This window comes from Haemorhous mexicanus, chromosome 28, assembly GCF_027477595.1.
Source record: "Haemorhous mexicanus isolate bHaeMex1 chromosome 28, bHaeMex1.pri, whole genome shotgun sequence".
Classification (NCBI taxonomy): domain Eukaryota; kingdom Metazoa; phylum Chordata; class Aves; order Passeriformes; family Fringillidae; genus Haemorhous; species Haemorhous mexicanus.
Window position 1 is genome coordinate 1,822,065 of NC_082368.1, and position 26,137 is coordinate 1,848,201.

Genomic DNA, 26,137 nt, shown 5'->3' on the forward strand with positions numbered 1-26,137 from the left:
CGCCCCCCGCCCGGGCTCGGCGGCCGAGGGGCCCCGGCGCCGCCACGGGCCGGACTCGGTGAGTGAGGCTGAGGGCGCGGCGGGACCGGGCCAGGCCGGGCGGGGGCCTGAGGGCACCGAGCAGCGCCACCCGAGGGGCCGGAGCCACGGGGGACGGCGGGGGGCTCAGGGTACCGAGCGGCCGTTCCGGGGCCACCGGAAGGCGGGAGCCCGAGTGCAGCCGCGGGCCCCGAGGGGACGGAGCCGCGGCGGGCTGAGGGAGGCGGGAGCCCGGAGGGACCGAGCCGGCCGTTCCGGGGGGATCCGGAGGCGCCGGGATGAGCCGGGCGCGCTCCGCCGCCGGTGCCACCGCGAGGGGCCGGTGTCACCCCCCGGGTCCTTCCCCTTCCCCGCTGCCTTCCGCGCTCCGGGACGGGCTTCCCGGGGTGTTTGTCCCGAGGGAAGTGATGCCCGAAGGGCTTTCACGGGCGGAGCGCCCGGTGCCCGCCCGCGGCTACACGTGTCGAGCCCCTCGGTGATGAACGGAGCGCTCCCCGCGCTGCCGGGGAACGGAGCGCGGGAACGGAGCGACCGCACCGGGAGACGCCACCTGTGTCACCCCCGTGCCCACCGCTCCTCCCGTGTCACCCCCGTGCCCATCTCCTCTCCCGTGTCACCCCGTGCCCACCGCTCCTCACGTGTCACCCCGTGCCCACCGCTCCTCACGTGTCACCCTGTGCCCACCGCTCCTCCCGTGTCACCCCCGTGCCCATCTCCCCTCCCGTGTCACCCCGTGCCCACCGCTCCTCCCGTGTCACCCCCGTGCCCATCTCCCCTCCCGTGTCACCCCATGCCCACCGCTCCTCCGTGTCACCCCGTGCCCACCTCCCCTCTGGTGTCACCCCCGTGCCCACCGCTCCTCCCGTGTCACCCCGTGCCCACCGCTCCTCTGGTGTCACCCCCGTGCCCACCGCTCCTCCGTGTCACCCCCGTGCCCATCTCCCCTCCCGTGTCACCCCGTGCCCACCGCTCCTCCCGTGTCACCCCCGTGCCCCTCCCGGCTCCGGGCAGGACGGGGCTCCCAGTGGATCCCCAGCGCAGTCCCTGGGAGCAGCAGCAGCTCCTGCTCCCAGTTCCCTGCCCGGTTAAACCTTCCCAGTGCCGCTGGCAGCCGGAGCCAGCCCTGCCTGGAGCTGAGGGGCCGCAGCCGTGCGGTTTGGCATTGCTTGAGGAAATACTTCTCCAACTCCAGGAGTGTTTGCACAAAGCTCTCAGACACGTGGGGGGATTGTTGGGGGTGTCCTGTGCAGGGCCATCAGTGTAGCTTGATGTCCTTGTGTGTCCCTTCTCACCGAGGACATTCCGTGATTCTCTGAGCACAATGAGGAGAATCCTGCTCTTGTGTCACATGGGAGTTTTGGCCTCCGTTGGGCCCAACTTTCACCCAGCGTCATAAAATTTCACAGGAATGGCATTTGTGCAGCTATTTTTACCGGCCTTTTAAAGGCAATTCTCATTTCTGTTGGTAGGAATTAGTCCTGACACTTTCTGGTCAGTGTGACCTTGCTTCCCAGTGAAGTGCTGATTTTATTCCACCGTCAAATTAATTACAAATAGGAGATAGTTCACAGGGATTAATTAGGGCATGGATGTGCCGTATGGATTCTGGAGCAACAGTTGGTACCACCAGGTTCTGATTTTTCATTGGGTGTTTGATTGGTATTTGGAAATGAGAGAGGGAACAAAACCCTTCTATCTGACAGACCGTTGATTGCTGTTATTATTTCCGTGTCTCCTGCCTGCTCTAAGTCAGGATAATTGGTTAAAAAAAAACCCAAACTGTCCCTTCCTGTTAGAAATCTGTGTCCTGGGGATGTTCAATGAACCAGCTGTCAGTGCAGTTACCAAACCCTCCGTTCTTCAGGTCATTTAAGGGAAAATGTTTTCTGTCAAGACTAGTGTTTAGGAAAATGCAAGGTGCCTTTCTCTGTATTTTTGGTACTTTCCAAGTCTGTTCCAAAGTTCTGCTTGTGCTTTCCTGAGGGAATAGGTCAGCTCACTGGAAAGCAGGATGGCTAAGGAGCTTTAAGAGGGAATTTGAGCCTTACTGTGCTGTTTGACTCGGAGGGAGAGTCCTGCATTTGCAGCAGCGCTTGCATGAACTCCGGGGAGCAGCAGGGACGGAGCTCAGTGGTCACTGGTGGCTCCTGGGGGTGGGCTGAGCTGTCACATTCTGGTGCCTGGCGAATGCACCGAGAGCTCCAGCGAGGGGCTGGCCCTGGGTGACACCGAGAGCAGCAGTGGAGCGCTGGCTGTCCCCGTGGCTGCCAGGGCAGCTGGCCGGGGCTCTGAGCATGTCTGTGAGCACCGAGGCAGCCAGGTAAGAGCTGAGGGGCTGGGGCTGGGCTGAGCCGGGGGTCTCTGAGCCTTTCTCTGCTGAGAAGAGCCCTTTGCAGGGTATTTCTCCAGAATCAGGAACTTGTCTGACATTTCCAAATGGGAATGCCAGCAGGAGCACGGTGACAGGTCCCTTTGGAGGTGTCACAGCATATGGAACTTGTTTTACGGGAGCATCCCTGTTTTTTGGACTGTGTTGGAAACACAGCTGCTCCTTGGAGTTTGTCACCCAGCACCTCTTGTCTTTTTTATCAAGGTTTAGATCAGTTGGAGTGATGAAAAGTTACTAAAAACGTTTTGCTGACAGGCTGTTCCCTTACCGAAGGGTCTGACTGCCTTTAGTGCTTTCAGATTAGAGTTGGTAACTTTGTCCTTCCATTGATGGAGGAGACTATTGAGTTATTGCTAATACAAGCATTTCCATTTACAAATCTAAATGTTTTCTTAATATATAGAACAATATTACAATTTTTTGGTTTTTTTTAAAGTGACTTGTTTTGCAGGAGTGTCTCTGGTTTTTGGACTGTGTTGGAAACACAGCTGCTCCTTGGAGTTTGTCACCCAGCACCTCTTGTCTTTTTGAAATGGGTTTATCAAGGTTTAGATCAGTTGGAGTGATGAACAGTTATTAAAAATGTTTTGCTGACAGGCTGTTCCCCTACCAAAGGGTCTGACTGCCTTTAGTGCTTTCAGATTAGAGTTTGTAATTTTATCCTTCTATTGATGGAGGAGACTAATGAGTTATCAGTAATGAAAACATTTCCATGTACAAATCTAAGTGTTTTCTTAATTTATAGAACAATATTACATTTTTTTGGTTTTTTTAAAGCAACTCACAAGTCTGAAGGCAGGATTCTATACAAGGAATTGTCATGAAATACCTCTTTTCTAGATGTGTACCATCCTCAGCCCTTCATTAAAGAACTTTTTTTTGCCCCTCACTTCAAAGCAAACACCCAGCTCATCACAGATAATGTGCAAGTGATGCAGATACTGGTAAATAACTGGAAAATTTGGGTCAAGGACTGAGAGCACAGTGCTTGCTTTGAACAAGGCAGAGAGGAGCCCCAAGAGGGTTGGGAATGTGAGGAATTCTGGGGGTCCTATCTCTTGGTAGGGGGAAAGTTAAAACCCAGATGCTGGGCAAATTGAGAGCAATTTTAAGAATTTATTTTGGTACACCCTGGAGAGTTTAAATTATAGGCATAATTCTTCTAAAGAATTCTGTGGTTCTAGAGGTGAAACTTTATCTTAAAAACTCTTTTCTGGGTTTGGATGGTCTTAGAGTTTACAAGAACAAATTTCTTTAAAGCTCTGAAATTTAATCACTGATGGAGAGTTTGTGATGAATTTTAACACCTAAATTTGTTGATTTAGTGATTTGCTGACTGCCAGCAACTTCTGTGAGTCAAAAAAATCCCCAGACTTTGGTCATCCACCACTTTTGCCAAGGAAAGGATGAGATCCAGTGCCTGAGGTTGTACCTAGGAGTGATCAACAGAGCAGCTTAGGAACACCCAGTTAGGAGCTGGATAATCCAGAAGGTGCCTTCCTTGGGTGTGTTATGGATTGGGTCACTGAAAATCCAGTGCCTCGGTGCTTCTCTGGGGAGCTGGAGAATCCAGAGCCACAAGGGCTCGGTGGTGCTGCTGATGTCTCGTTCCTGACCCAGCTGTGATGCTGGAGAGTGAGCAGTCCTTCTGGAATGGTGAGCTTTCCATGGAGAGTGAGCAGTCCTTCTGGAATGGTGAGCTTTCCATGGAGAGTGAGCAGTCCTTCTGGAATGGTGAGCTTTCCATGGAGAGTGAGCAGTCCTTCTGGAATGGTGAGCTTTCCATGGAGAGCTGCTGGAGCCCCACAGAGTGTGTGAGCCCAGGCAGACCCTGCTCACTGGGGTGAATTTTGGTGATTTGTGATCATTGGCACCTGCAAGGGGCTGCTGGCTGTGTGAAGAAGTGATGGAATCAGGAGTTGGACTTGGATGATTTTTGTGGGTCTTTTCCAGCTCAAGATATTCTGTGATTCTCAGAAATCAGGCTGCAGCCTCATCATCAGAGGGGGCTGATCTTGGGGCTCTTTCCTTAAACCACTTCACATTTTCAGCACCTTTTTTAAAGGTGGAAACCACGAAGAGTTGCTGTGTACAATGCACCTCTCCTGTGCCTCCCCCTTCCTGCTGGGGCAGGATTCCCTGAAGCCCAGCGGGAACTCGGACAAGGGTGGTGATCATTAAACACTTGGAGTGAAACCCTGGTGGATAATGGACCCCTTTGTTGTCCCTCCCGGGGGATGGGCACTGCTGCCTCATTAGGGGGAAGGTGATCCTTTGCTCCCACCCTGCTTCCAGCCTTTGTGTTCTGCACTGCCACTCCGCAGAGCTGACCTGTGCTTCAGATTTATGTATTTTTGATCTGCTTAATAGGAAGCAAATTATTGCCATTAAAGAAGTTCCACTACAATTCCCTGATTTTTATGGTGCCTCCGCTTTGTCCCTGCTGACGTGCACAGGAAAGCACATCCCTGCCCAGCCAGCAGGGAGACTCCCTGAGTTACAGATGGCCCCTGGACCCTGCTGCCAGCCCCTCACGGGTGGCTGCACGGCCACCCCTGTGTGCCCTGCTTTGGAAGGGAGTGAAGGTTTTATTGCAGAAGCCCCTGGCATTTATCAGTGTTTCCAGCTGCTCTCAGCACTTCCTGCAAGCAGCAGGAGTGCAATTCCACTGTCCCGTGTTTGTGCCATGGAATAGCAGGCTGTGCTTTTTATTGACTCAAATTATGGTTAATAATGGTCAAAATGTATTAAATCACATTTCACTTGCTGTGTTCAGTATTGCTCAGTACATAAATTCCACTCTTGGAAAAAACCCATGTTTTTAAAATGTCAGTATCACCAAATTTCCCATTCACTGCCCGTTCTTGGTCCTGGTTTTGGGAGGCTCGTTGCTTTCCATTAAAAGCTACAAAAAGGAATTTATCTCCAAAAAGCTTCTTGGAGGGGAAAGGGCAATGTTAGCATTTCCTTTTCTGACCTCCTCATACCATAAATATGAATTGTTATTGCTGCTTGGGTAGGGACACACAGTTCTTCCCAAATTCAGGACTGTCTGGAAGATCTGGCTGGGATTTTTAAAAACTTGACTTCGTTTTGGTGTAAAATGAAGATTTCAGATGAAAGTTCTTGCATATGTTGACATACTCAACGTGTGGCTGGGCAGTTGTGATCTTACTGGTGATTTCTGGTGAAGGAAATACTGAGAGTGGCAAAAAGAAATCAATTTTTCTTCTGCAAACATAGAGAGCTTGGTTTCATACCTCAGTGCTGGCCAGTAATTCCTCAGTGATTCTGTTTCAAGGAAGAATGTGATTCCGTTTCAAAGCAGAACCCAGGCACAACCCAGGCAGAACCCAAGCAGTAACACAAGTTACAAGGTTTTCTGGCTATAAATAAAAAATCTATATTTGGAAAAAACAAATAGTGTATTTATGGACAAAACTGTATTAAAGGAAATGTGATGGAAAAATTGAGTCAGATGAGCTGATGTATGAAGCATTCCCCTCTGGAGTCATTGGGCTGAAAAATGTTTTATATGCCTAAACTTGAACAGATGCTTCAGCACACACACACACACAGTCCTCCCCCGGTTCATATTAGCAGTTCTGCTCATATCACTGTGATTAATTCCCAGACCAGCCTGGTTTAGGCTCTTTTCAGGGGGCTCCGGGGTATTTCCACATCATCCAGGTACTTAAGCCATGCCTAGCTGTAAATAAGCACCCCAGATCATCCAGGTACTTAAGCCATGCCTAGCTGTAAATAAGTGAGCAGCCCGGATTATTAGCAGGATTTGTTTCAAGCTTTGCATTAGGCATGTGTTTAAATGACTCACTGAGCTGGGATTTACATTTTTACACGGGAATGAAGGATTTCTCTCTGTTACCTTGCCTAGATGGAAATTGGTGGAGTCAGCCAGCTTTTTTGCCTAAACAAGTCCATGAAACCAGCTTTGGGCTCTTACAGTTATTAGTTCCAGCTTTTTAGTTACAAATTTGTCAGAAAACAAGTCTGAGTGTTCGTGCCTGACCTCGACTGAGATACTGAGGAGGTCTGAAGGAGGGAGGGGGGAGGGAGGGAGCATCCATATGGATGACCAGCAGGTTGTGCCTCGTGTCCTTCCCAGTCCCAATGGCGAATGTGCAGTCGGTGGCGCTGGAGGAGGCTGACAACTGCATTGGATTATTTTCCATCGAGTCCCTGCTCTGGTGTCCCTCTCAGCCATTAATCTGCCGTCCTGGGGAGCAGGGTTTGCCTTGTAGGTGGCTGTGCACAGCGTTCCCTCTCCTCTGAGCACCCCCAAAGTCTTCCCAAAAGTCTGGGGATGCTTCTGTCCACTTTGCTTTTCTGATGAAGGAATGTAGAAAAATGACTTAATGACTTCTGGGTCTGAACATGGGTCTGGCTGTGGTGTGCCTGGGGATTGCAGCTCCTGCAGGATGAGGGATGATGGTGGTGGCAGCAGGGGATGGAGCTCCTGCCCGCGGTGACATCCTGGCGTGAGTGGTGCAGCCCTGCCAGACTCGGAACAAGCCATTGCCTGTGAAGTTCTGTATCTCTCTCATGCTTAAAATAGTCAAGAGCCTGGAAGGGTGATTGTATGTCTTGTGTGTGCCCATGTTCCCTTGAGGGGGAGTTTTGACTCCTTGTTAACTCCTGGAAGCCTGGCTCTGCTGTGGATGCAGGGACAAGGATGACACCCAGCACTGCGTAGTCCTGAGGTTAGAGATGTGTCTGTAGGCGGGCAAGGGGGTGGGTGTAAGTTGTGCACCTGGGGCTGCCCTTGGTGTCAGTACATTTTTTAATGGCATAAAATTAAAATAGTTGAAGTTCCTAATGTGTCTTGCAGCTGTGCTGCCCTGCATGCAGCATGTTCCCCTAAAAATCTAAAAATCTCCTGATTCTCAGGGTAAACATTGAAGTAGTTGAGAAATTACTGAATTTTACTTGCAGCAGATTCATTCGCAGGAGTTACTCAGCTTGTGCTCAGACATGGAGTTAAACTATTTTGAAATGAGAAGAATTTTCATGGTGGAAACTGTGATTCCTGAGATATTATAAAGCAAAATAAAATGGAAGTGTTTGGGAGGAAGCACATGGCGATCTTCCACAGAGCCATATGGAAATTATCTTTATTCCATGGTTCGAGTGAAGTCTTTGCTCCTTCTGGAGCTGACTTGGAGCCTCCTCCTCAGTGCTGTCCCCAGCTTGGTTTGTATTCCTCGCCTGCTCTTGCTCTCTTTGCAATCTGTGACCAAACCCTATCGATCTGGGTGGAATCCGATTCCCTGGAGGGCTGGACAGAAATAAATCATGGCTGCCCTTCAGGTGTTCCCATTGCCTGGGCTCGTCTGGCACATGCAGAGTTCCTGGGGGCTGGAACTGAGCAGTGATTAACAGCCCCTGAACCAATTCTGTTCCCTCTGGTGTCTGCTGGTGCCTCTCTTTCAGCTGGTTCATGGAGGGGCTTTTCCCCAGCACCTGGAGGCACTCACTCCTGGCTCCTTTGGAGCAGCCACATGGATCAGATGGAATCTTGCCTGCTCCAGGGTCCTGTTCCTGACCTGCCCCATGTGGGGCTGCAGCAGAGCAGGGGAGAAGCTCTGGACTCTCTCAACATTCACTGCTTTGTGCCTACAGACTTACCCTTGCCTGAGGCACTGCTCCAGCTTTCAGTTCTTGAGGGGTTTTCCTTCTCCAGGCTGCTCCAGGTATCACAGCTCCCCTGTGCCTGTTTCCCCCCTCAGCCTTCTGGCTTTTTTCCACTGTCCTTCCCCCACCAGCCACTCCATACCTCTTCTACAAACTCCTTCTGTTCTCCTCTGTTCCCATGATAGGAGCTGGCAGAGTGACCAGAGCCACCTGCCATGGGTGAGCTGTGGGCACTCAGGGGGACATGGCAGAGTGACCAGAGCCACACACTGTGGGTGAGCCATGGGCACTGAGGGGGACATGGCAGAGTGACCAGAGCCACATGCCATGGGTGAGCCATGGGCACTCGGGGGGATGTGACAGAGTGACCAGAGCCACATGCCATGGAGGCATGTCACAGGCACATGGTGGCACAGCAGCGTGTGCTGGGTGTGCTTGTCCTCTGACACTGGTGAAACAGTGTTTTGGGGCTGTGCTGAGCTGTGCCAGAGCATTCACAGAGCAGCCTGACAGCCCCAAGACCTCCTGCTTGCTGAGGCCATCTCAGGGCATATCTATTTTTAGGTGAAATTGAGATTTATTATTTTTATTCAATGTATGCATCACTTTATCCATGTGGAATTCCATCTGCCATTTTATTTCCAGGTTGCATAGATTCATATGGTCCCTGTGCTGCTCTTCATGGTTGTTTATCCACCCCCCCTTGAATATTTCCTTCAGGATGCTGGTCACATCCAGACAGTGTCCTGGTCTGGCACAGCCAGCCTCTCCCTGTGACCCTTGCTCTGACTTCCCTTCCTTGCAGGAAATGATTGTTTACTCCTACTCCCTTGCCTCCCACCCAGCTGTCTCCATACAGGGACAGTCCCTTTTCCAGTGGCCTTTTGGGGTCCCTACAGGAAGCCTGAGATGAGGGAGACTCACAGAGGTTAAAACCCAGAAGATCTGGAGCCCTATGTGGGGCTGGAGGTGCCTTTCCAGAAGCCACGCTGACTTTTCCCCTGGTTTATTGTATTTATACAGAGAATCAATGCCCACTAATTGTGCTCTCTGTCATTAGTCCTGTGTGAATGTTGGGTTTGGAGAACTACACTTTGCCAGGATTTTCTTCACAACCCATCTTGCAGAGTTGACATGGCAGTTGCTTCCCTGTCCCAAGACAGTGTTAGGAATGGCTAACTCCATGAGTTCCTAACATGGAGTACTCCATGCTCCATTAACCCCTTGGTGGATCCATCCAGCCCTTTCTGCTGTGACTCCTCAGTTTGGCTCTTTGCTCTGTAACCTCCCCTCCAGTCCCTCCAGCAGTGGGAACCAGTTTCCCAGTGAATCCCAGGGGAAGGGGCTGGCAGAGAGCCTGGAACTGCTCCTGGAGCTGTGAGTTGTGCGTAAAGGAGTCACAACATTTTCCCTGGATGGGTTTGTCATCTCTTTCGGTGACATTAAAGCTGAGCCTGTTCCTTATGGTGGCTTTCTGCTGGGAGACTCTGTCAAGGTGCAGGTGGGAATCTGGAGTGGGAGTGGTCTGAGGGCTGGAACAGCTCTGGAGATGGGCTGGGAGAGCTGGGGGTGTTCAGCTGGAGAAGAGAATGCTCTGAGGAGACCTCACTGTGACCTTCCAGCTTATAAAGAGGCTTAGAAGAAAAATGGGGACTTTTTGCCAAGGCCTGTAGTGACAGGACAAGTCACAGCACTTTTAAACCTAGAGAGGACAGCGTTAGATGGGACATTAAAATGAAACATTTTACCATGAGAGTGGTAAGGCCCTGGCACAGGGTGCCCAGAGTAGCTGGGGCTGCCCCTGGATCCTTGGCAGTGCCCAAGGCCGGGCTGGACAGGGGTTAGAGCAGCCTGGGGCAGTGGAAGGTGTCCCTGCCATGGCAGGGGGAGGAACAAGATTAGCTTTAAAGTCCCTTCCAACCCAAACCAGTCTGTGATTGTGTTGGCAGTGGGTGCGATTGCCTTAATGAGACAATCCACCAAACAGCCAGTGGTTCCTTATCAGGAGCGATCTTGTCTGCACCTCATTCCCCTTTGTGAGAGTGAACAAGCTGTGACACAGCAGATGCTCAATTACCCTTTGTTTTAAGAATGTTTTCGCAAGCAGACCTGCTGGGCTCTGTGTTAGGAAGTGGCCCAGCCCTTGGGCATTCCCGGGTCACCCAAACAGAGGTGATCTGCTGGCTCCTGGTTGGAGCATGAAGTTCACTCCGTGGTTAACAAGATGTCACCAGCCTCCCAAAATCTTGGAAATAAGAAACTGGGGAAGAAGCACTGTTGCCCTGACCGAAGCTGTGGCTGCAGTGTCTCAGTGGGTTTTTCCTGCCCCCAGCAGTCCCACAACTCAGTACACACCATCCCCTGGTCCCCTTGGTGCTCCGCTGTCAAGTCTCACGCCTGACTCAAGCACTGGGCAGGCTGATCTGCCTTCAGTTTGCTGCTAATTGTCCCAATCTGTGTCGATAATAAGTCAGATAAAATCCTTGACCAGGGAAAGCAGTCAGGTGGAAAAACTGACCCGTCTGCCACTGTGTGCTTGGTGCAGAGTGCCTGTCACTGGGAAAAGGGCTTCTGGCCTCCTTTCACAAAAGAGGAGTTATTTCCAGCTGTTCTCAGGAGGAAAAGCCCCAGTTGGTGTGTGTGTTTCCCAGCTGGAGTGATGGAGCATAGGGAGTTCATCAGTGCTTCAGGTCTCTTCCCAAGGGAGTCTCAAAGTATTCAAGTCTTTCAGAAATGGACAGTTTTATGTTTCTTATTTCATTACAGGGAATTTTTTCAACAAATAAGTCACTTAGTGAATCTATGCATATTTATATTCTAAATTTTATCTTTGGCAAAATAAAGCTGTTAAGACTCCTCTTGAACTCAAGCTGGAGTAACATTTTAATGCCAGTATGGCAATCTGCTGCCTTACTCTGCTCCTTGTCTCAGAATAAACTGTGTGTAAAACCAACTTTATTGAAACAAAACTCTTCAGCTGTTTCTGTGGTTTAGCAGCAACTTAGGAGAAGTTCAGGCAGCAGTAGAGTGAGTGATGTCCTGGCTTGTTGTGGACCTGTTCTCTGGCAAGGTGCTGTCCTTGGCTGTCTGTCCCAACACCATTGTTAGGAAAATGAATACACAAGCACCAGAGGTTTAGGTCCAAAAAGGAGACAGAGGAGTCCTTTGACTTCATTCTAATAAAGGCAGAGGCCATGGGGCATTCTCCTGGGGTCTCTCCAATTTTTGGAGGATGCAGTTTCCTTTTTATCCAATTTCCTGGCCTCATTTCCCTTCTCTCTTTCCCCATTGGCTGAGGTACTTGGGAGGTTCAGACTTCCTGATAGCCTGAAAGCAGAGATTCCCCTCTAATGTACAACCCTCCCTTTTAATTTTTAATTCTTATGGAATTTAGGGGTTTTTCTTCCCCATTGTTTCTTTCATCTTTCCATGTCTAATTTCATTTATCAGCAAACCTAAAGTTTATTGGTAAAAGCAAATATCTTCTTCCATTCATCAATCAGTGGAATCCTTCCCATCCCGTTATTTCTTTTATCTCCCAGTGCTGATTTTTTCTACCAGCAGACCCACAGCTTGTTTGGAAAGACAAATCCACTATTCCTCTCGCCATCCTCATGGATTGTTGTGCCATTTGGCACAGCTGGCCACTGTCCTGCTCAGCTTGGTGCTCTTCACCTGGGGACATGCAGAGTTTGGTGAAGTCACAAGGGGCTGCAAGGCTCTCTGCTCCTCCGTGTCCCAGCATGGGAACAATCCAGGCCCAGTTTAGCAGAGCTGTTCCAAGTGCTGGATGCCTTGGCAGGGAGGGTTTGCAGTGGTGAGGCTTTGGTTTGCAGTGTCCTCCTCTTCCTCTGAACATCCTTCCCTCTCTGCAGAGCTGCTCTTGTAGAAAACGTGATGTGGATTTGGTGGAGTTGCCGGCTGAGGCGGTGGCTCCCACTAGATCAGCTAGAGCTGGGGAATAAAACTCTTTTTTTTGAATGTAGGTCACAGAGAAGCAGCTGCCATGTTGCAGGATGGGTGACTGGGGAGGTTGTGGCAGACTGTGTCGGGCTGTGTGGTATCTGTTTCATTTGCAAGCTGTTCATGGTAATCTTTGAGGTTTATCTATGAAGCAAACACTGTCATGGTTTCTTTGGACTGTCATAAGATGGTGGTGGGAGCATTAGGTGTTCATCCCCATTGACTGCCTCCCGCTCAGCCAAGTGAGAGCCTTTGATTTTGATGTACAGGAGCCGACAGAATTGCTCTCTTTTGGCTTCTCTCTCCTTCCCTGAAATGGCCGTGAGAGTGATATTTGGGTCAGCTGCCTCCAGTATGTCATTTTCTTTTGACACTCATCCCTCTGAGCACAGAGGAGGAGCCCGCTGGGGAAACGCTGAGGAGCTGTTGGCTGCACTGGAGTCGGGTGTAGTTAAAGGGCTGTTGTGGTTATCAGAGTCTCTGATCACATCCAGGCAGGGAGGTCTCTCTGGTGCCTGACTGGAAGTATGGCCTTCCCCAGACCTTGCTGCTAGAGGGCTGCAGGGATCCAGGTAAGCACATGGGTGTGCAGCCTGTCCAAAGGCTGCTGCTCCCAAGCAGTGCCTGTTCCTCTGTGCTTCCCTGGGATGCAGCACCCAGAGGTGCTGTGTGTTCTGTTCCTCTTCCCTTTGGACCCTTGTGGCTCTGTCTGGGGTAACAGGATTGTTCCTCCTTGCCTTGCTGCAGGGCTCGGGGTCGTGGCATGAGGTCTTGGGTGGGCCCAGGTGCTGCCATTCCCTGGGTGTCACAGGTGGGTTTGCATTGTCCAGGCTCTGCTCACCCCAGGTGTCCTCAGGTGCAGCCCTGAGTGACAGGGCTGGTGCTGGGCCTCCCTCCCTCCCTTCCTTCCTTCCTTCCTTCCTTCCTTCCTTCCTTCCTTCCTTCCTTCCTTCCTTCCTTCCTTCCTTCCTTCCTTCCTTCCTTCCTTCCTTCCTTCCTTCCTTCCTTCCTTCCTTCCTTCCTTCCTTCCTTCCTTCCTTCCTTCCTTCCTTCCTTCCTTCCCTCCTTCCTTCCTTCCTTCCTTCCTTCCTTCCTTCCTCCCTCCCTCCCTCCAACACTCTCCTGCCCTTTCTTTCTTTCCCTCTGCTGTTCCCAGACTGGTGAGCACTGAAAGGGGCTGAAGCCCTGGGATTTGTTGGCAGGTGTGTGCAGGAACCCCAGCCCTGATCCACCTCACTCTTGCTTGAATTGCTGTTGGCCACTCAGGACCTGCCATTTGTAATTCTCCTCACTGCAATTTTTCCATCTTTACCCTTCCATTTGCCATATTTGTTAAAATAACTGCTGGGAACACAGTTTCCAATGGGCAGCAGTACAATATTTTTAATATTTTAATAATGCATTGTTATATCATGCCAGTACCAGTAGCACCGTGTGGCAGTTGTCCCACACTGGCAGGGGAAGGAGCTCAGGTCAGAGTTTCACTTGCTTCTGTGGCTTAAGTCCCTGCAACTTGTCCCCTGTTTATTATGTTAATTCTTACAAGAAAAATTGTTAAATTGCTTTGCTTCTGTTGCTGTTGCCCAGACTGTTCTCCACGGTGCCCAGGGAATGGTGGCAGTTGATGGTTTTTGAATGGTGGAAAATTGATTCACAGAAAATTCCACTTACACATAAGAAAAGCTTTTTTTACTGTGAGCATGGTCAGATGTAGGATCAGACTGCCCAATCTGACTTTTCAATGTTTCTGTGTCTGGAGGTGTTTAATAGGCTGCCCAGAGAGCTTGTGGTGAAGTTATTTAAAAATTGGCTGGACATGGGCCTTCCAACCTGCTCTGGGATGTAAAATATGGTGGTTTAAACTAGCAGTTATCAGAACATTGCACTTTTCTGAAAGGGATGCATTTGCTACAAGGGAACTTTGGGGTTAAGCACCTTCAGAAGTGACTGAAATAAAGCTCTGTCACAAAGGGGCTGTCACAGCCTCAGAGCAGTCAGATGTTTGGTCTCATGTTTTGTCAAGAGGTAGCACATTGTGTGTCTGAGCCAGGGTTTAGTAGCCCTGACTGAGGAGAACCTCAGTGTGGTGCCTCATCAGATGTTTGCCTGGTCCAGGAGCTGCCTCTGGGGAGGAGAGAGCTGCTCTGGTGTTTGGGATATCAGTGCTGACTGTGTGTGATCATGGAAAAGCCTGCAGGACCCCTGTGGTGTGGGAGAATGGGAATTGCCAGCTCACACTCTGGAGTGTTCTGTGCACCTGAGGCCATGCTCACCCAGTCTGATGGTCACTTCAGCTGGTAGAACAGTGTTTCTCAAGGATGCCCTCTGGATTTTTGGATTTTAAGGGCATCAGTCCCCAGACCTGTTGTTTGATGCCAGCCTGGGCTGGCATTTGGTTAAACACTTGATCTTGATCTCAGAACAGCAGTGTTGGGCATTTTCTCTAGTATGGCTTGAACTTCAGATTCAAATTCTTTAAAAAAAAATTTAAAATTGTCTTTTACCTATCCTGTAATTTCTTGTTTTCAACATCCAGCTGAATTACATAGGGAAAGCTTCCCTGTGCTTTACTGAATTCATAGAATTCCAGAATCACTGGTTTGGAAGAGATCTTCAAGATCATCGAGTCCAACCCAGCCCCAACACCTCAACTAAACCCTGGCACCCAGTGCCACATCCAGGCTTGTTTAAACACATCCAGGGATGGTGACTCCACCACCTCCCTGGGCAGCCATTCCAGAACTTTATCACCCTTTCTGTAAACAACTTTTTCTTAATATCCAACATATATTCCCCTGGATGCAGCTTGAGACTGTGTGCTCTGGTTCTGTCAGTGCTCCCTGGAGAAAGAGACCAATCCCACCTGAGCACAGGTGCCTTTCAGAAGCTGTAGAGAGTGATGAGGTCACCTCTGAGTCTCCTTTTCTCCAGGCTGAACAACCCCAGCCTGGTGGGTCGTGCTGGACCTGCCAGTGCTGCAGGAGCCCAGTTCCTACAGGAGCTGCTCAGACCAGATGGGCTCAGTGGGGTTAAACTGTGGTGGAGAAGAGCTGTGAGATGTGTGAGGCTGGAGGAGAGGGGGAGCGCTGGTGGAGTGAACACTGGGTTGGTTCTGAGCTCCAGGAGCCCTTCCTTGGATTATTCCTCATCTGCCAGCAGGTTGTGGAGGAGGGGGTTTGTTTCTGCTGCAGACTCCAGTGCCAGCACTGTGCTGATCCCCAGGGCTTGGTTTTGGTGTGGCCCAGGCTGCCTGGGGAGCAGGGTTTCACTGCAGGCTGAAGCAGCACACAGGTCTCTATCGCTTGGTTTCCTCCTTGATCACATTCCACATCACCACAGTGCTGCCATCACCTGGGGCTCCTTCTGCCTCCTGATACCTGGCATCTGCAGGACGGCTGTGAGGAGCAGCCTCAGGCTGGTGTTAGGCTCCAAGAAGTGCCAAACTGGGCCTCATTCTCCCAGGCTCTGAGCTGGAACACCTCACTGCCATCCTTCAGAAGGGATGCTGATTGCTGAGCGTGTGTGAAGGGATTTGGGCTGACACAGACCCCACAATGGGCCTCCAAAAATCTCATGAGGTGACAGAGGCTGTAGAGCCCAGTGTCCATTTCCCGTGGTGTTGGGAAGGATGAAAGTTTGACAAGAAAGTCTCACAGATTTGTATGCTTAGCAGAAAGATTTTTGAATGTAGAATCTGAAGAAGGAATAGAGATGGAAGCAAGTTTTGATATAGAAGAAAAGAATTGCTGAGCCAGTCTTGCTGGATAACCAAGGAGGCAAAGGGTGTGGTTAGTTAGAAGGGGGTTTTATGACTTAGGGCAAAGGATAAACCCACCCCAAACAAGAAGATGTTTTTACCAAGCAGAAAGAGAGCACAGGCAAACAAGCCTGACAATGTTGCAAGTAGAAAAAAGGTCTCAGAATTTTCCAGTGCAAGAAAACTGAAAAACAACTTCTAGCTTAAACTGTAATGTACTGACTGTGAGTGATGGGAGAACAGTGACATGAATGTGGTAATTAGAGTAGTTATGATAGGCTATAGATAATAGTTAAGGGTTAGATTGGTTCTACTGTATTAAGATGCTCAGCAAAGAAAAGTATAGAATGCATTGTAACCTAAACTAAGGGTGCAGGCCTGCCTGCAGCTGGAGCTGACAGCTGTAGGCACAGCTCTGTCACCCACAACCCTGGACTGCTGGAACATCTTGGATGGAATAAACTGCATTTTGAAGAGCCACCTGGAGTCCTGAATCTCTCATTCAGGCTCAGCTCGTCCTGTCCTGGTGCTGCTGGGGCAGTCCCCGCTGTGCCCCACCAGTCTCAGGGGTCTCTTTGGTCAGGGTGACCCCGAGATGTCTTAGAGAGTCTCTTTTCCCAGCCTGGCAGCCGTAGAAGGAGCCAGGATTCTTCTGTTCCCGTTCTCAAGGTTGTTTATTATTTCTTAGCTATAACATTCTTTCTCTGGCCTGCCGAGGTCTGTCTGGCAGGTTGGGTTGAGGCACACTGACTGCCCTCAGGGTGGTGTTATCTTTTATACTAAAAACTACGTGTACTTTATTTACCATAACTTCCCAATAGTTATCACCTTTGCTAGTCAGTGTTTCTGTTCGAAACCAATCTAAAAGTGCCAACATCACCCAGAAGATGGAGGCTAAGAAGAAGAAGGAAGAAGGACAAGGCACGCCCAAATCACTCCATCTTGGCTTCTGAACCCCCCATTCTAAAAACTCAAAATCCTACTTTTCTATCTTGTAACAAACTATCATTCTACTTAAACTTTTGTGGCTTGTGAATCCTCATATAAGGTTGGCAATTGTTTTTTCCACAGGCTAAATCAAAGGCACGGGTGTTTTTGACTCCGTGCCAAGGTCTCCGAGCCCCCTGCCAGGGTCTCGAGTCCTCCAGGGCAGCCAGAGGAATTTCCTGGGTTCCGAGTGTTCCGGGGTGCCTGGCCTGCCCTGCACACGCTGCCTCCTGCAGCAGCACTCTTGCTGGAGGTGCAGTAAAAGCTGGTTTGGGCCAGCACAAAACACGTCGTGATTTCATCTGAGTTTTGTCACTGCGGGGGAGCGTTGCTAAAATTGTCACTTGGCTTCCCATGTTAGCAGTACCTAGAGGGCACGCCGAGGCGACCGGAGGTTCATGTCTTAGCTGCAAATTCCAGTTTATCTGTAAGCTGAATGCTCGGGTGGGTATATGTTGATTTTCAAAAAGACACGTACTTGACATCTTTATTTTTTTGACAGCGCAAGAATCTTATTATATCCCTACCTCTTACCCATATTTTCCTGTTCTATTTATATCCCACATAGGAGCTGTGGTCTCATAATTCAGCGTGGGGTTTTGTAGACTCGGGGGATTGGTCTGGGAATCAGCAGAGCCTTGTTAGCATGCCTGGGATTGGAAGGCACCATTCAGAAATGGTTTCCAAATTGACATTGACATTGTGGCTTTTTCCAAACCATTCTCTGCTGTTGCCACGTGAGCCCTGCCAGATGACAGAGGATTTATTTGAAAGAGCACTGTGTGCTCTCCAAAAAGTCCCAGCCTTTCCTTCCCAAATATTCTGTAAGATTAAAAATAAAATGCAGCGCACTCTTCTTATTCCTTTTCATCATGACTGCTGAAAATAGGAGTAAAATTGGTGGGGATTGAACCCACTTCCTTCATGAAGGATGGACAGGTGATAGCTGTGAGTTGTGTTATCCCAGGGATATCCCCAACATCCTTGCTCTTGTGTCACTCAGGACAATTGCCACTGGAATTGCTGCTCAGGGAATGCAGGTGGCATCAGCACAACACTCACCAGGATTCAGGATGTGTTGGCACCATTCTAGTGCTGGGTCTGGCCATGGCTCTCTGCTTTCTTGAGCAGTAAAGTCTTACTTGTTTTCCGGGTTAAAAAAAAGGAACCCCTCTGCTTCCTCAAAAGTACTTGTAAATCATGTGTTTTCTTACTTTTCAATGTAAATGAGATCTGAATGAATAATGCTAATTATTCATTCATCCTAATTCAAATACTATTTTAATTAGCCAGTAGGCCCAATTTCACTTTCATGCAGCATGAAACCTCTTTTGATTAACAACAGAATTGCCATGCATTTCTTCTTTTTTTCCCTGCCCAGCACGTGTCTTTTTAAACTGCTTAAAAACAAAACAAAACAAATAAATCATTAATAAATTAATCAAATTTCATTAGCATGACCTGGGAAGACATAATTTAGGGAGGAAAACAGTCTTCTGTAGATATATTCATTCTCCTTAACAACTGCCTTGAGGCTATGAAGCCTTCAGAGAAGCCTTGTCTGAGGAGCTGCTGGTGAAATACGAAAATTTAGGGACCCTCCACCACTCCCTGCCATCAAAGGGCAGGGACACCTTCCACTAGAGCAAGCTCCATCCAGCCTGGCCTTGGACACTTCCAGGGATGGAAGTGCTCTGCTCTGGGCACCCTGTGCCAGGGCCTCCCCACCCTCATGGTGGAATATCTCCAATGTCTCATCTCACCCTGCCCACTCACAGTTTAAAAGCATTGTCCCTTGTTCTGTCACTACAGGCGTTGATAAAATGTCCCCGTTTTTCTTACCAGCTCCCTTTATACTGAAAGGTCACAGGATGGTGTCCCCAGGGCCTTGCCTTCTCTGTGCTGAATCATCCCTCTTGTCCCAGCCTGTCTCCACAGCAGAGGTGCTCCTGCCCTTGGAGCATCTCTGTGGACTCCCATCAGCAGGTCCATGTCTGTCCCATACTGGGAGCTCCAGAGAATTCCCCCCTTTCCTGCTGCCCACACTGCTTTGGATGCAGCCTGGGGACAGTTGGATTTCTGGACTGTTGCTGGTTCACATCCTGTTCTTCATCCTCCAGTATCCCCAAGTCCTTCCCTGCAGGGATTCTCTCCATCCCCCCACCCCAGTCTGTGCTGCTGTTGGGGTTTGTCCCGGCCCAGGTTCAGGACCCTCCCATTGGCCTTGTTGAAGTTCACGGGGTTGCCATGGGCCTGCTCCTCCAGGCTGTCAGGATCCCTGGGAATGGCATCTCTTCCCTGCAGCACATCAGCTGTGCCCCTCAGCTTGGTGCCAGCCTTGGCATGCTGAGGCTGTGCCCAGCCCCACTTCTGTCATTGATGGAATGACATGAAATGAGTCCTGGTACCACAGAAACATCATGGGAGAGCTTGGATTGGATGGGATCCGCATGGATCTGCAGTCCAGCTCTGTGATCCTCACAGGCTGCCTAGTGCTGAACCAAACCAGCAATCCCTGCACCCTCATGCCCAGGTGCTTTGGGCTGTAGCTGCCAGTTTGTGCTGGGCTGGGGCTGAGGGGCTCCAGTTTGTGCTGGGCTGGGACCAGGGGGCTCCAGTTTGTGCTGGGCTGGGACCAGGGGGCTCCAGTTTGTGCTGGGCTGGGACCAGGGGGCTCCAGTTTGTGCTGGGCTGGGACCAGGGGGCTCCAGTTTGTGCTGGGCTGGGACCAGGGCGCTCCAGTTTGCACTGGGCTGGGGCCAGTGTGTGCTGAGGCAAGGCCAGGAGATGGTTCCGAAGGTGTTTGGGATTTCACAGCCCGGAATGAGGCTGCCTTGACACCCACCTGGTGCTGGCTGTCCTGCCCTCCAGGTGTCCTCTATCTCAGGGGAATGGGGACACTGCTGGAGCAGTTTTAGTTTCCTCCTGCCCCACTACTGTCCCTGCCACACCTCAGCTGTCCCATCCAAGGGCTGGGTTTGGAGCATTTTACAGTAACTGCTGCTCCACGGTGCAGCTCTTCCCACCCTGGGTGGCAGGAGGTCATCACTGTTTGAGGAGAAAGCTGAAAGGAGGTAAAAATTTGAATGTTAAAATGTTTAAATTCATAGCCAACCCCCCTATGGGTTGGGTAGAGGACAGGGCACACCTGAGGGGCCGTTCCCTGGCTGTGTGTGGACACCAGCTGTGTTAACTCCAGAAATTCTTCACCTGAGGCTGATTTCTTTTTTCCCATGTACCTGCTCCAAATTCTTCTTCATTCTCTCTGGATGTCAGAGCCTGCAAAGCTTTAATTCAGGAGCCAGCCCACTGTCAGAGATAAGCCTCCTGATATTTCATCATGGATCCTGCCCGCTCCAAGGAGCCTCCTCCGCTGGAAGTGCTGAAATGAACTTATGACAAATACAAGAAATGAAAGTCTCTCTCAAATGCACTTTCTGGCATGACTTAAATTAGCTGAAATTGCTGACATTCTGCCTTTCTCAGATGCGTGTCAGTGTCCATAGACTTTTCTTTCAAACATTGGAAAATTATTGAGTTAAATGTTGCCAGAAACAGCAGCTGCAGGAGCGTGGGTGTACGTTGGGTGAAGGTTACTGTGATGTGTCTGGGTGCTGCAGCACACAGTGGAGGAGAGGCAGAATGTGCCTCTCTAACCTTGGCTGATCCCACAGAACGGAAGGACACCACCGGAATTCCACTTGGAAGTTCTTGGGTTTGTACTGCATTGAATTTGGATGGGCTGAACCTTTCCAAGACTTAATGACTGTCATTTTGTTTGAACCAAAACATTTCCTTAAAGACCAGGAAGTTCTTTGCCTGCTCATGGCTCCTCCCGTGTTTGTCCCAGCAGCTCTGCTCAGGACTAGGACTAAATGGACAAAGTGACACTTTCTTGGCAAAGACAATCAGCTCTTGGGCAGCTTCAGAGCTCCACAGCCAGGACCCACTAATTGGCAGGTCCTGGTTGTTAACCACAGGTTGGGTAAATCCTCCTGCATCCCAGGGCTGTGGGAGCCCCAGCGTATGTCTGTATGTAGGTCTGGCACTCTGTGCATTGATACAACTGGTGGAATATGGGTTGGGAATCACAGGAATGATTCCTGTGTTGGTTTTGGTGCCTGTCTGCAGGTAGAAAATGCACTGTGAAAAGCTGGCACGTACCTTGAAGAAATTTCTTAGATGGGAGGTAGCAGCTTGTCTGAAAGTAAAGATTCTCTTACTGAAATCTGCACTCATTTCAAACTTCCCTGTCCTTAACTGCTGAGGAATGTGACAGTATATGAAAATTTAAAGGCTGGTTCCTGCTGTTACTCCAAATTTACATTGGCAACAGTGTTTAATTAATTTCAAATTTATTTAGTAGTTTACTTTCAGTGAAAAGTGTGGCCCTGACATTTTCAGCGAATAAGAATTAACCTCTTAAACTCCTTTGGGTTTTGTCTCTTTTTTAGTTGATGAATCACGAGGTGTCAGTGGGGACGTGCCTGTCCTGTTGGTGCCCAGGGTGATGAGATGGGCAGAGCAATGTGGTGGGAGAGGGGTTTTGGGGCTCCTCTCCTCTCTTCCAGATGTGGGGTTCACCTTTGCTGCCCATTGCCCTTCTCAGGGATGTGCAGGACCCCCAGACTCACGTGCCCCTCATCTGGACCCCAAATCTGAGTGGGAAATGCTGAGTGTGGGGTGTCTGAAGCACTGTCTCATCCCACTAACACAGAACTCAGGTGGCAGAGCTGCTCTTGGGTGCCTTTCTGAAATGGGGATGCCAAGCCCTTGCTGCAGGGAGGGGCTGCGCTGGGACTGGAACCTCTGGTCTCTCTGCCTGTTGAAAAGTTGTTTTTTCAGCCAGTGCTCTGTGGAATGATGGCAGCAGGGTTGTGTTGAAGGGGAACTTGGCTGGAAGCCTTGGGGGGATTGCATGCACCTCTAATAGCTGTTTTCTATGGAGCACATCTGATTTGGGGCTGAGTGCAGGTGGCCTGTCCACCTGAGGGAGGGCTGGGGATTTTTGTCCTAATTGGTAATTTCGATGACACATCATGATCCTACTCATTGCTCTGGGGATTCACTTTCATTTTCCTCCGATGTTTCCCAACTAAACAAATTGATCTTTGTAAATCACTCACTTTTAGGCATCTTCCCTGTCCCTCAGCTGGTTTTGAGCCTCCTGTACCCACTCTCTGATGCTGGAGCAACTGCTGAAGGATGCAGCCGCAGGCGCCTGGGGCTGTCTCGCTAACAAGGAGGTAAGATCACCCCCCTGGCTGCTGATTGCAGGTGACACAGCCAGGGCTCCATCCATCTCCTGCACTCTATCAACAGCCCTCCCTGAGACCCCGATCCTTCAGGGGCCTCGTTCCCTTCCCTGTTAACTGAACACCCATAGCAACCTCTCCCCCTGTTACAAAACCCTGCTCTGCTGGTCCTGAGCTGCCCTGGGTGTGGTTCAGGCAGTGGGGCTGTTCCAGGGGCCTCAGCCTCCACAGCAATCTGTGTTTTCCTGTACTGGTAACTCTCATCTCCAGTTCTTAGCCTGCTAACTTGTGTCCCATGGGCCCATTTTGTCAGCAGCCACTCCCCAGCTGAGCTTGGGAAGATCAGCCTGACTTCCAGGGATTTTCAGAGCTGCTGTAATTATGAAACTGATCTTGGGCCTAATATGGGAGTCATTTGTCAAGACTTTTGTTACTTCTAATCACTTAATATGGCCTTTTTTAATACTCTCCTGTGCTATTTTTTTCTCCCACTGTCATGAAGGGATAAATCAAATGTCCTGCACAGCCCATCCACACCATATCCCTGCTCTTGGCTTTTCAATGAAACACTGAATTCCACCAGAGGGGGATCACATTGATATCCTTTAATTCTGCATTGCTTGCATCTCCTTACATTTCATTATTTTGCATATAAACAACTCTGTAGTTATGTGGAAGAAGTTGAATAGTTTCAAGTACTAGTTTTCCTCCAGTCTCCTGGAATTTATTCAGGTTAAGAATAAGAAATCTTAAGAATAAGAATTTATTCAGTTTAAGATCAGAGTGCTAGAGATTTGTCCAGTTCTGAGTTCAGGATCTGTCACCAAATGTTTTTCTGATGTAATAATTTTTTTTAATTATCTTTATGTCAAACTGTTGCTTGCCATCATCCAAAGTCTGAAAGATGCCTCATCCCTTGTTGCTCTAACAGTGCCCAGCAGTGTTTTATCAGTTTCACTCCTTGCAGCTCCAGGAGGGCCTGCAGTGTTGCTGGGGTTTGTTCTAAGTGTTGCCAGACAGGAGTTTCCCAGGCTGGGATTTTTACTGTTAGGATTGCAAATTTATCCTGGAGTCCTGGAATGGTTTGGGGTGGAAGGGACCTTGCAGCCCATCCAGTGCCACCCCCTGCCATGGGCAGGGACACCTTCCACTGCCCCAGCTTGCTCCAAGCTCGCTCCAACCTTGAGCACTTGAACACTTCCAGGGATCCAGGGGCAGCCACAGCTTCTCTGGGCAACCTGGACTCTGCAGGCATTGGAATTTGGCCGGGCTGCCCCTGGCAGGCTGTGCCAGCCCCGCTCGGGAGCGTGGCCAGGCCCGGCAGTTCCGGCGCTCGCTCAGCTCCTGCCAGCGCCGTCCCTTCTCCCCTCACCCCCCACCACTCACTGCTGTGCAGTAGCTCTTCTAAAAGTTGTGACAGGTAGCTCTTTCTAACCAGGTTTTCACTACAAAATCCACATTGAAATCTTTTCTGAGCCTGGGAGGAAGGTTTTGAGCCTCCCAGAGGGGCTGGACCCAAATCCATCCACAGGATGGTTCGAGCATAGTTAGGAGCTCCTTGGACCAGCCCTGTCCTTAGGCTGGCCCTGCAGGGTGACACTGCTCAGGGTGACACCAGGTTGTCCTGCCTTTGCATCACAGCCGGGCTGGGCCATCCCTTCCTGAATTAGGACAGCTGGTACTGCCCTTGGGCACAGCAGTGTGTCCCGTGGGTTGTGGCTGAGACCATGATCACCAGCCCAGGCTTTAACAAATTAAAACAAATCTTGTCAGTGGCGGAATGTGGCCAACAGCACCCAGAAATCTCATGGGCACTTGTCTTCCCATCCACTGTGTTTTGGAGTCTTCAGCTTCCACTTTAAATGTTTTTATCAACCTGTGACATACAGAGCATCTGTGTCTGTTGGGGAGTAGCTTTGGGAGCACTTTTTAAATGAAATTATACTGAACTGCTACTTTTTTTACAGCAGATTCCTCAAAAGCCTGCGGAGGAGACGTAGGATCTTCAAGCAAATTCTGGCAGCTGGATCCCGATAGCAGGTGATGGTCACAAACATGGAGGGGTGTTGGGTGTAAAAGTGAAGTTGAGTTTGAACCATTTAGGCTCGAGCTGATAAACTCATAAATATGTGGGGGTTCTGTTTGTTTTTTAGATAAACTCATTTGACCACCATGAGTTGGAGTTTTCTGACCCGCCTGTTAGAGGAGATCCAGAACCACTCAACCTTTGTTGGCAAAATCTGGCTGACAGTGTTGATTGTGTTTCGGATTGTCCTAATTGCTGTGGGAGGAGAATCTATTTATTATGATGAACAAAGCAAGTTTGTGTGCAACACGGAGCAGCCCGGCTGCGAGAACGTCTGCTACGACTCCTTCGCCCCTCTCTCGCACGTCAGGTTCTGGGTGTTCCAGATCATCCTCGTGGCCACTCCCTCGGTGCTGTACTTAGGCTATGCCATCCATAAAATCGCCCGGATGGTGGAGCACAGCGAGGCCAGCAGGAGAGCCAGGAGGAGGAGCTTGCCCATCCGCTGGAAACAGCACCGGGGCTTGGAGGAAGCTGAGGGTGACCACGAGGAAGACCCGATGATGTACCCGGAGATCGAGGTGGAGAGCGTCCGCGAGAGCAAAGAGAAGCAGAGCCCTGCCAAAGCCAAGCACGACAGCCGGCGGCAGATCCGGGAGGACGGGCTCATGAGGATTTACGTCCTGCAGCTCCTGGCCAGGGCCCTGTTTGAGGTTGGCTTCCTGGTGGGGCAGTATTTCCTCTATGGCTTCCAGGTGAGCCCCGTGTTCGTGTGCAGCAGGAAGCCCTGCCCGCACAACGTCGATTGTTTCATTTCCAGGCCGACCGAAAAGACCATTTTCCTGCTGATAATGTATGGGGTGAGCTGCATGTGCCTGCTCCTGAACGTCTGGGAGATGCTGCACTTGGGCTTTGGCACCATCCGGGACACGCTGAACGCCAAGAAGAAGGAGCTGGTTGACTCTGGGACCTTTAACTACCCCTTCACCTGGAACACACCCTCGGCTCCCCCGGGCTACAACATCGCGCTGAAGCCGGAGCAGATGCAGTGCACGGAGCTGTCCAACGCCAAGATGGCCTACAAGCAGAACAAAGCCAACATAGCTCAGGAACAGCAGTATGGCAGCAACGAAGGGAACATTCCCTCCGACCTGGAGATCCTGCAGAGGGAAATCAAAGTGGCTCAGGACCGCCTGGACCTTGCCATCCAGGCTTACAACAACCAAAACAACCCCAGCAGTTCCAGAGGGAAGAAATCCAAAGCGGGCTCAAACAAAAGCAGTGCCAGTAGCAAGTCAGGAGATGGGAAGAACTCGGTCTGGATTTAATGTTGACTCAGTTGATATGCTGTGGTTTTTTCCCCTAGTTTATCATAACCAGCAGTCCCATGAATAATGGCTTCCATTAAGGGAATATTTGACTCTGCTGATTTTCAGGGATACCGTTGGCTCGTGATTCAGCCCCAGAAAGGGTTTATACACTGACTCTAGGACTTTAGAACTTTATTCTTTTGTCTTCCAAGTCAGGGGACAAATAGGTATATTTAATTCATTCTCATTGAACGGTTTATGCTGTATGTACAGTATTATAGTACATTTATTATGCACAATTTTTTTTGTATTTGTACACTGGATCTGATGTTACACTTTTTATATCAACAAGGACAAAGCAATGGATAGCCATTAGCATTTTGTTAATTTTATTATTGTTGTCTGCAGTTATGTCATTGTTCTTCCTCGTTTTCCAAGTAAAACTTTTTATAAAACTTTTCTATGCTGCGTTTCCAAAGTGCCTTGAACATGCAGAAGTGGAGTCTCTGGGAAGCTCATGGGTGGGGAAGGATTTGGGAAACCTCTGTCAGTGGTGCTTCTTTACTAAATTAATGTGCTACTTGCAACCTGGAAGTGTCATCCCATAAGCTCCAATGTCCTACAGGCTCTTTCCTTTATGGAAAATGACTTACAGGAAATATATGTGTGTGTGTGTGTGTGTGTGTGTAGGGAGCAGGAGTTGCCAGTTGTGGGGCAGAGGGGGCTCAGGGTTCCCCACACACCTTGTGCAGCGGGAGG

The 26,137-nt window shown here is 49.9% G+C and overlaps 1 protein-coding gene across 4 annotated transcripts; it reads left to right on the forward strand.

The window, feature by feature from the left end:
• Positions 1–25,839, forward strand: GJC1 (gap junction protein gamma 1). Of its 4 annotated transcripts, none has more exons than XM_059869328.1 (4): positions 1–58; positions 21,920–22,033; positions 24,010–24,082; positions 24,196–25,839. In XM_059869328.1, exon 4 carries the CDS (start codon positions 24,215–24,217, stop codon positions 25,394–25,396), a length of 1,182 nt encoding a protein of 393 aa, XP_059725311.1. In that variant the 5' UTR covers positions 1–58; positions 21,920–22,033; positions 24,010–24,082; positions 24,196–24,214; the 3' UTR covers positions 25,397–25,839. The 4 variants fall into 4 exon arrangements, with proteins under 4 accessions (XP_059725311.1, XP_059725313.1, XP_059725312.1 ...); XM_059869330.1 differs by having other exon boundaries at positions 24,013–24,082; XM_059869329.1 differs by lacking the exon at positions 1–58 and adding an exon at positions 2,078–2,359 and having other exon boundaries at positions 24,013–24,082.
• Positions 25,840–26,137: the final 298 nt, after the last annotated feature.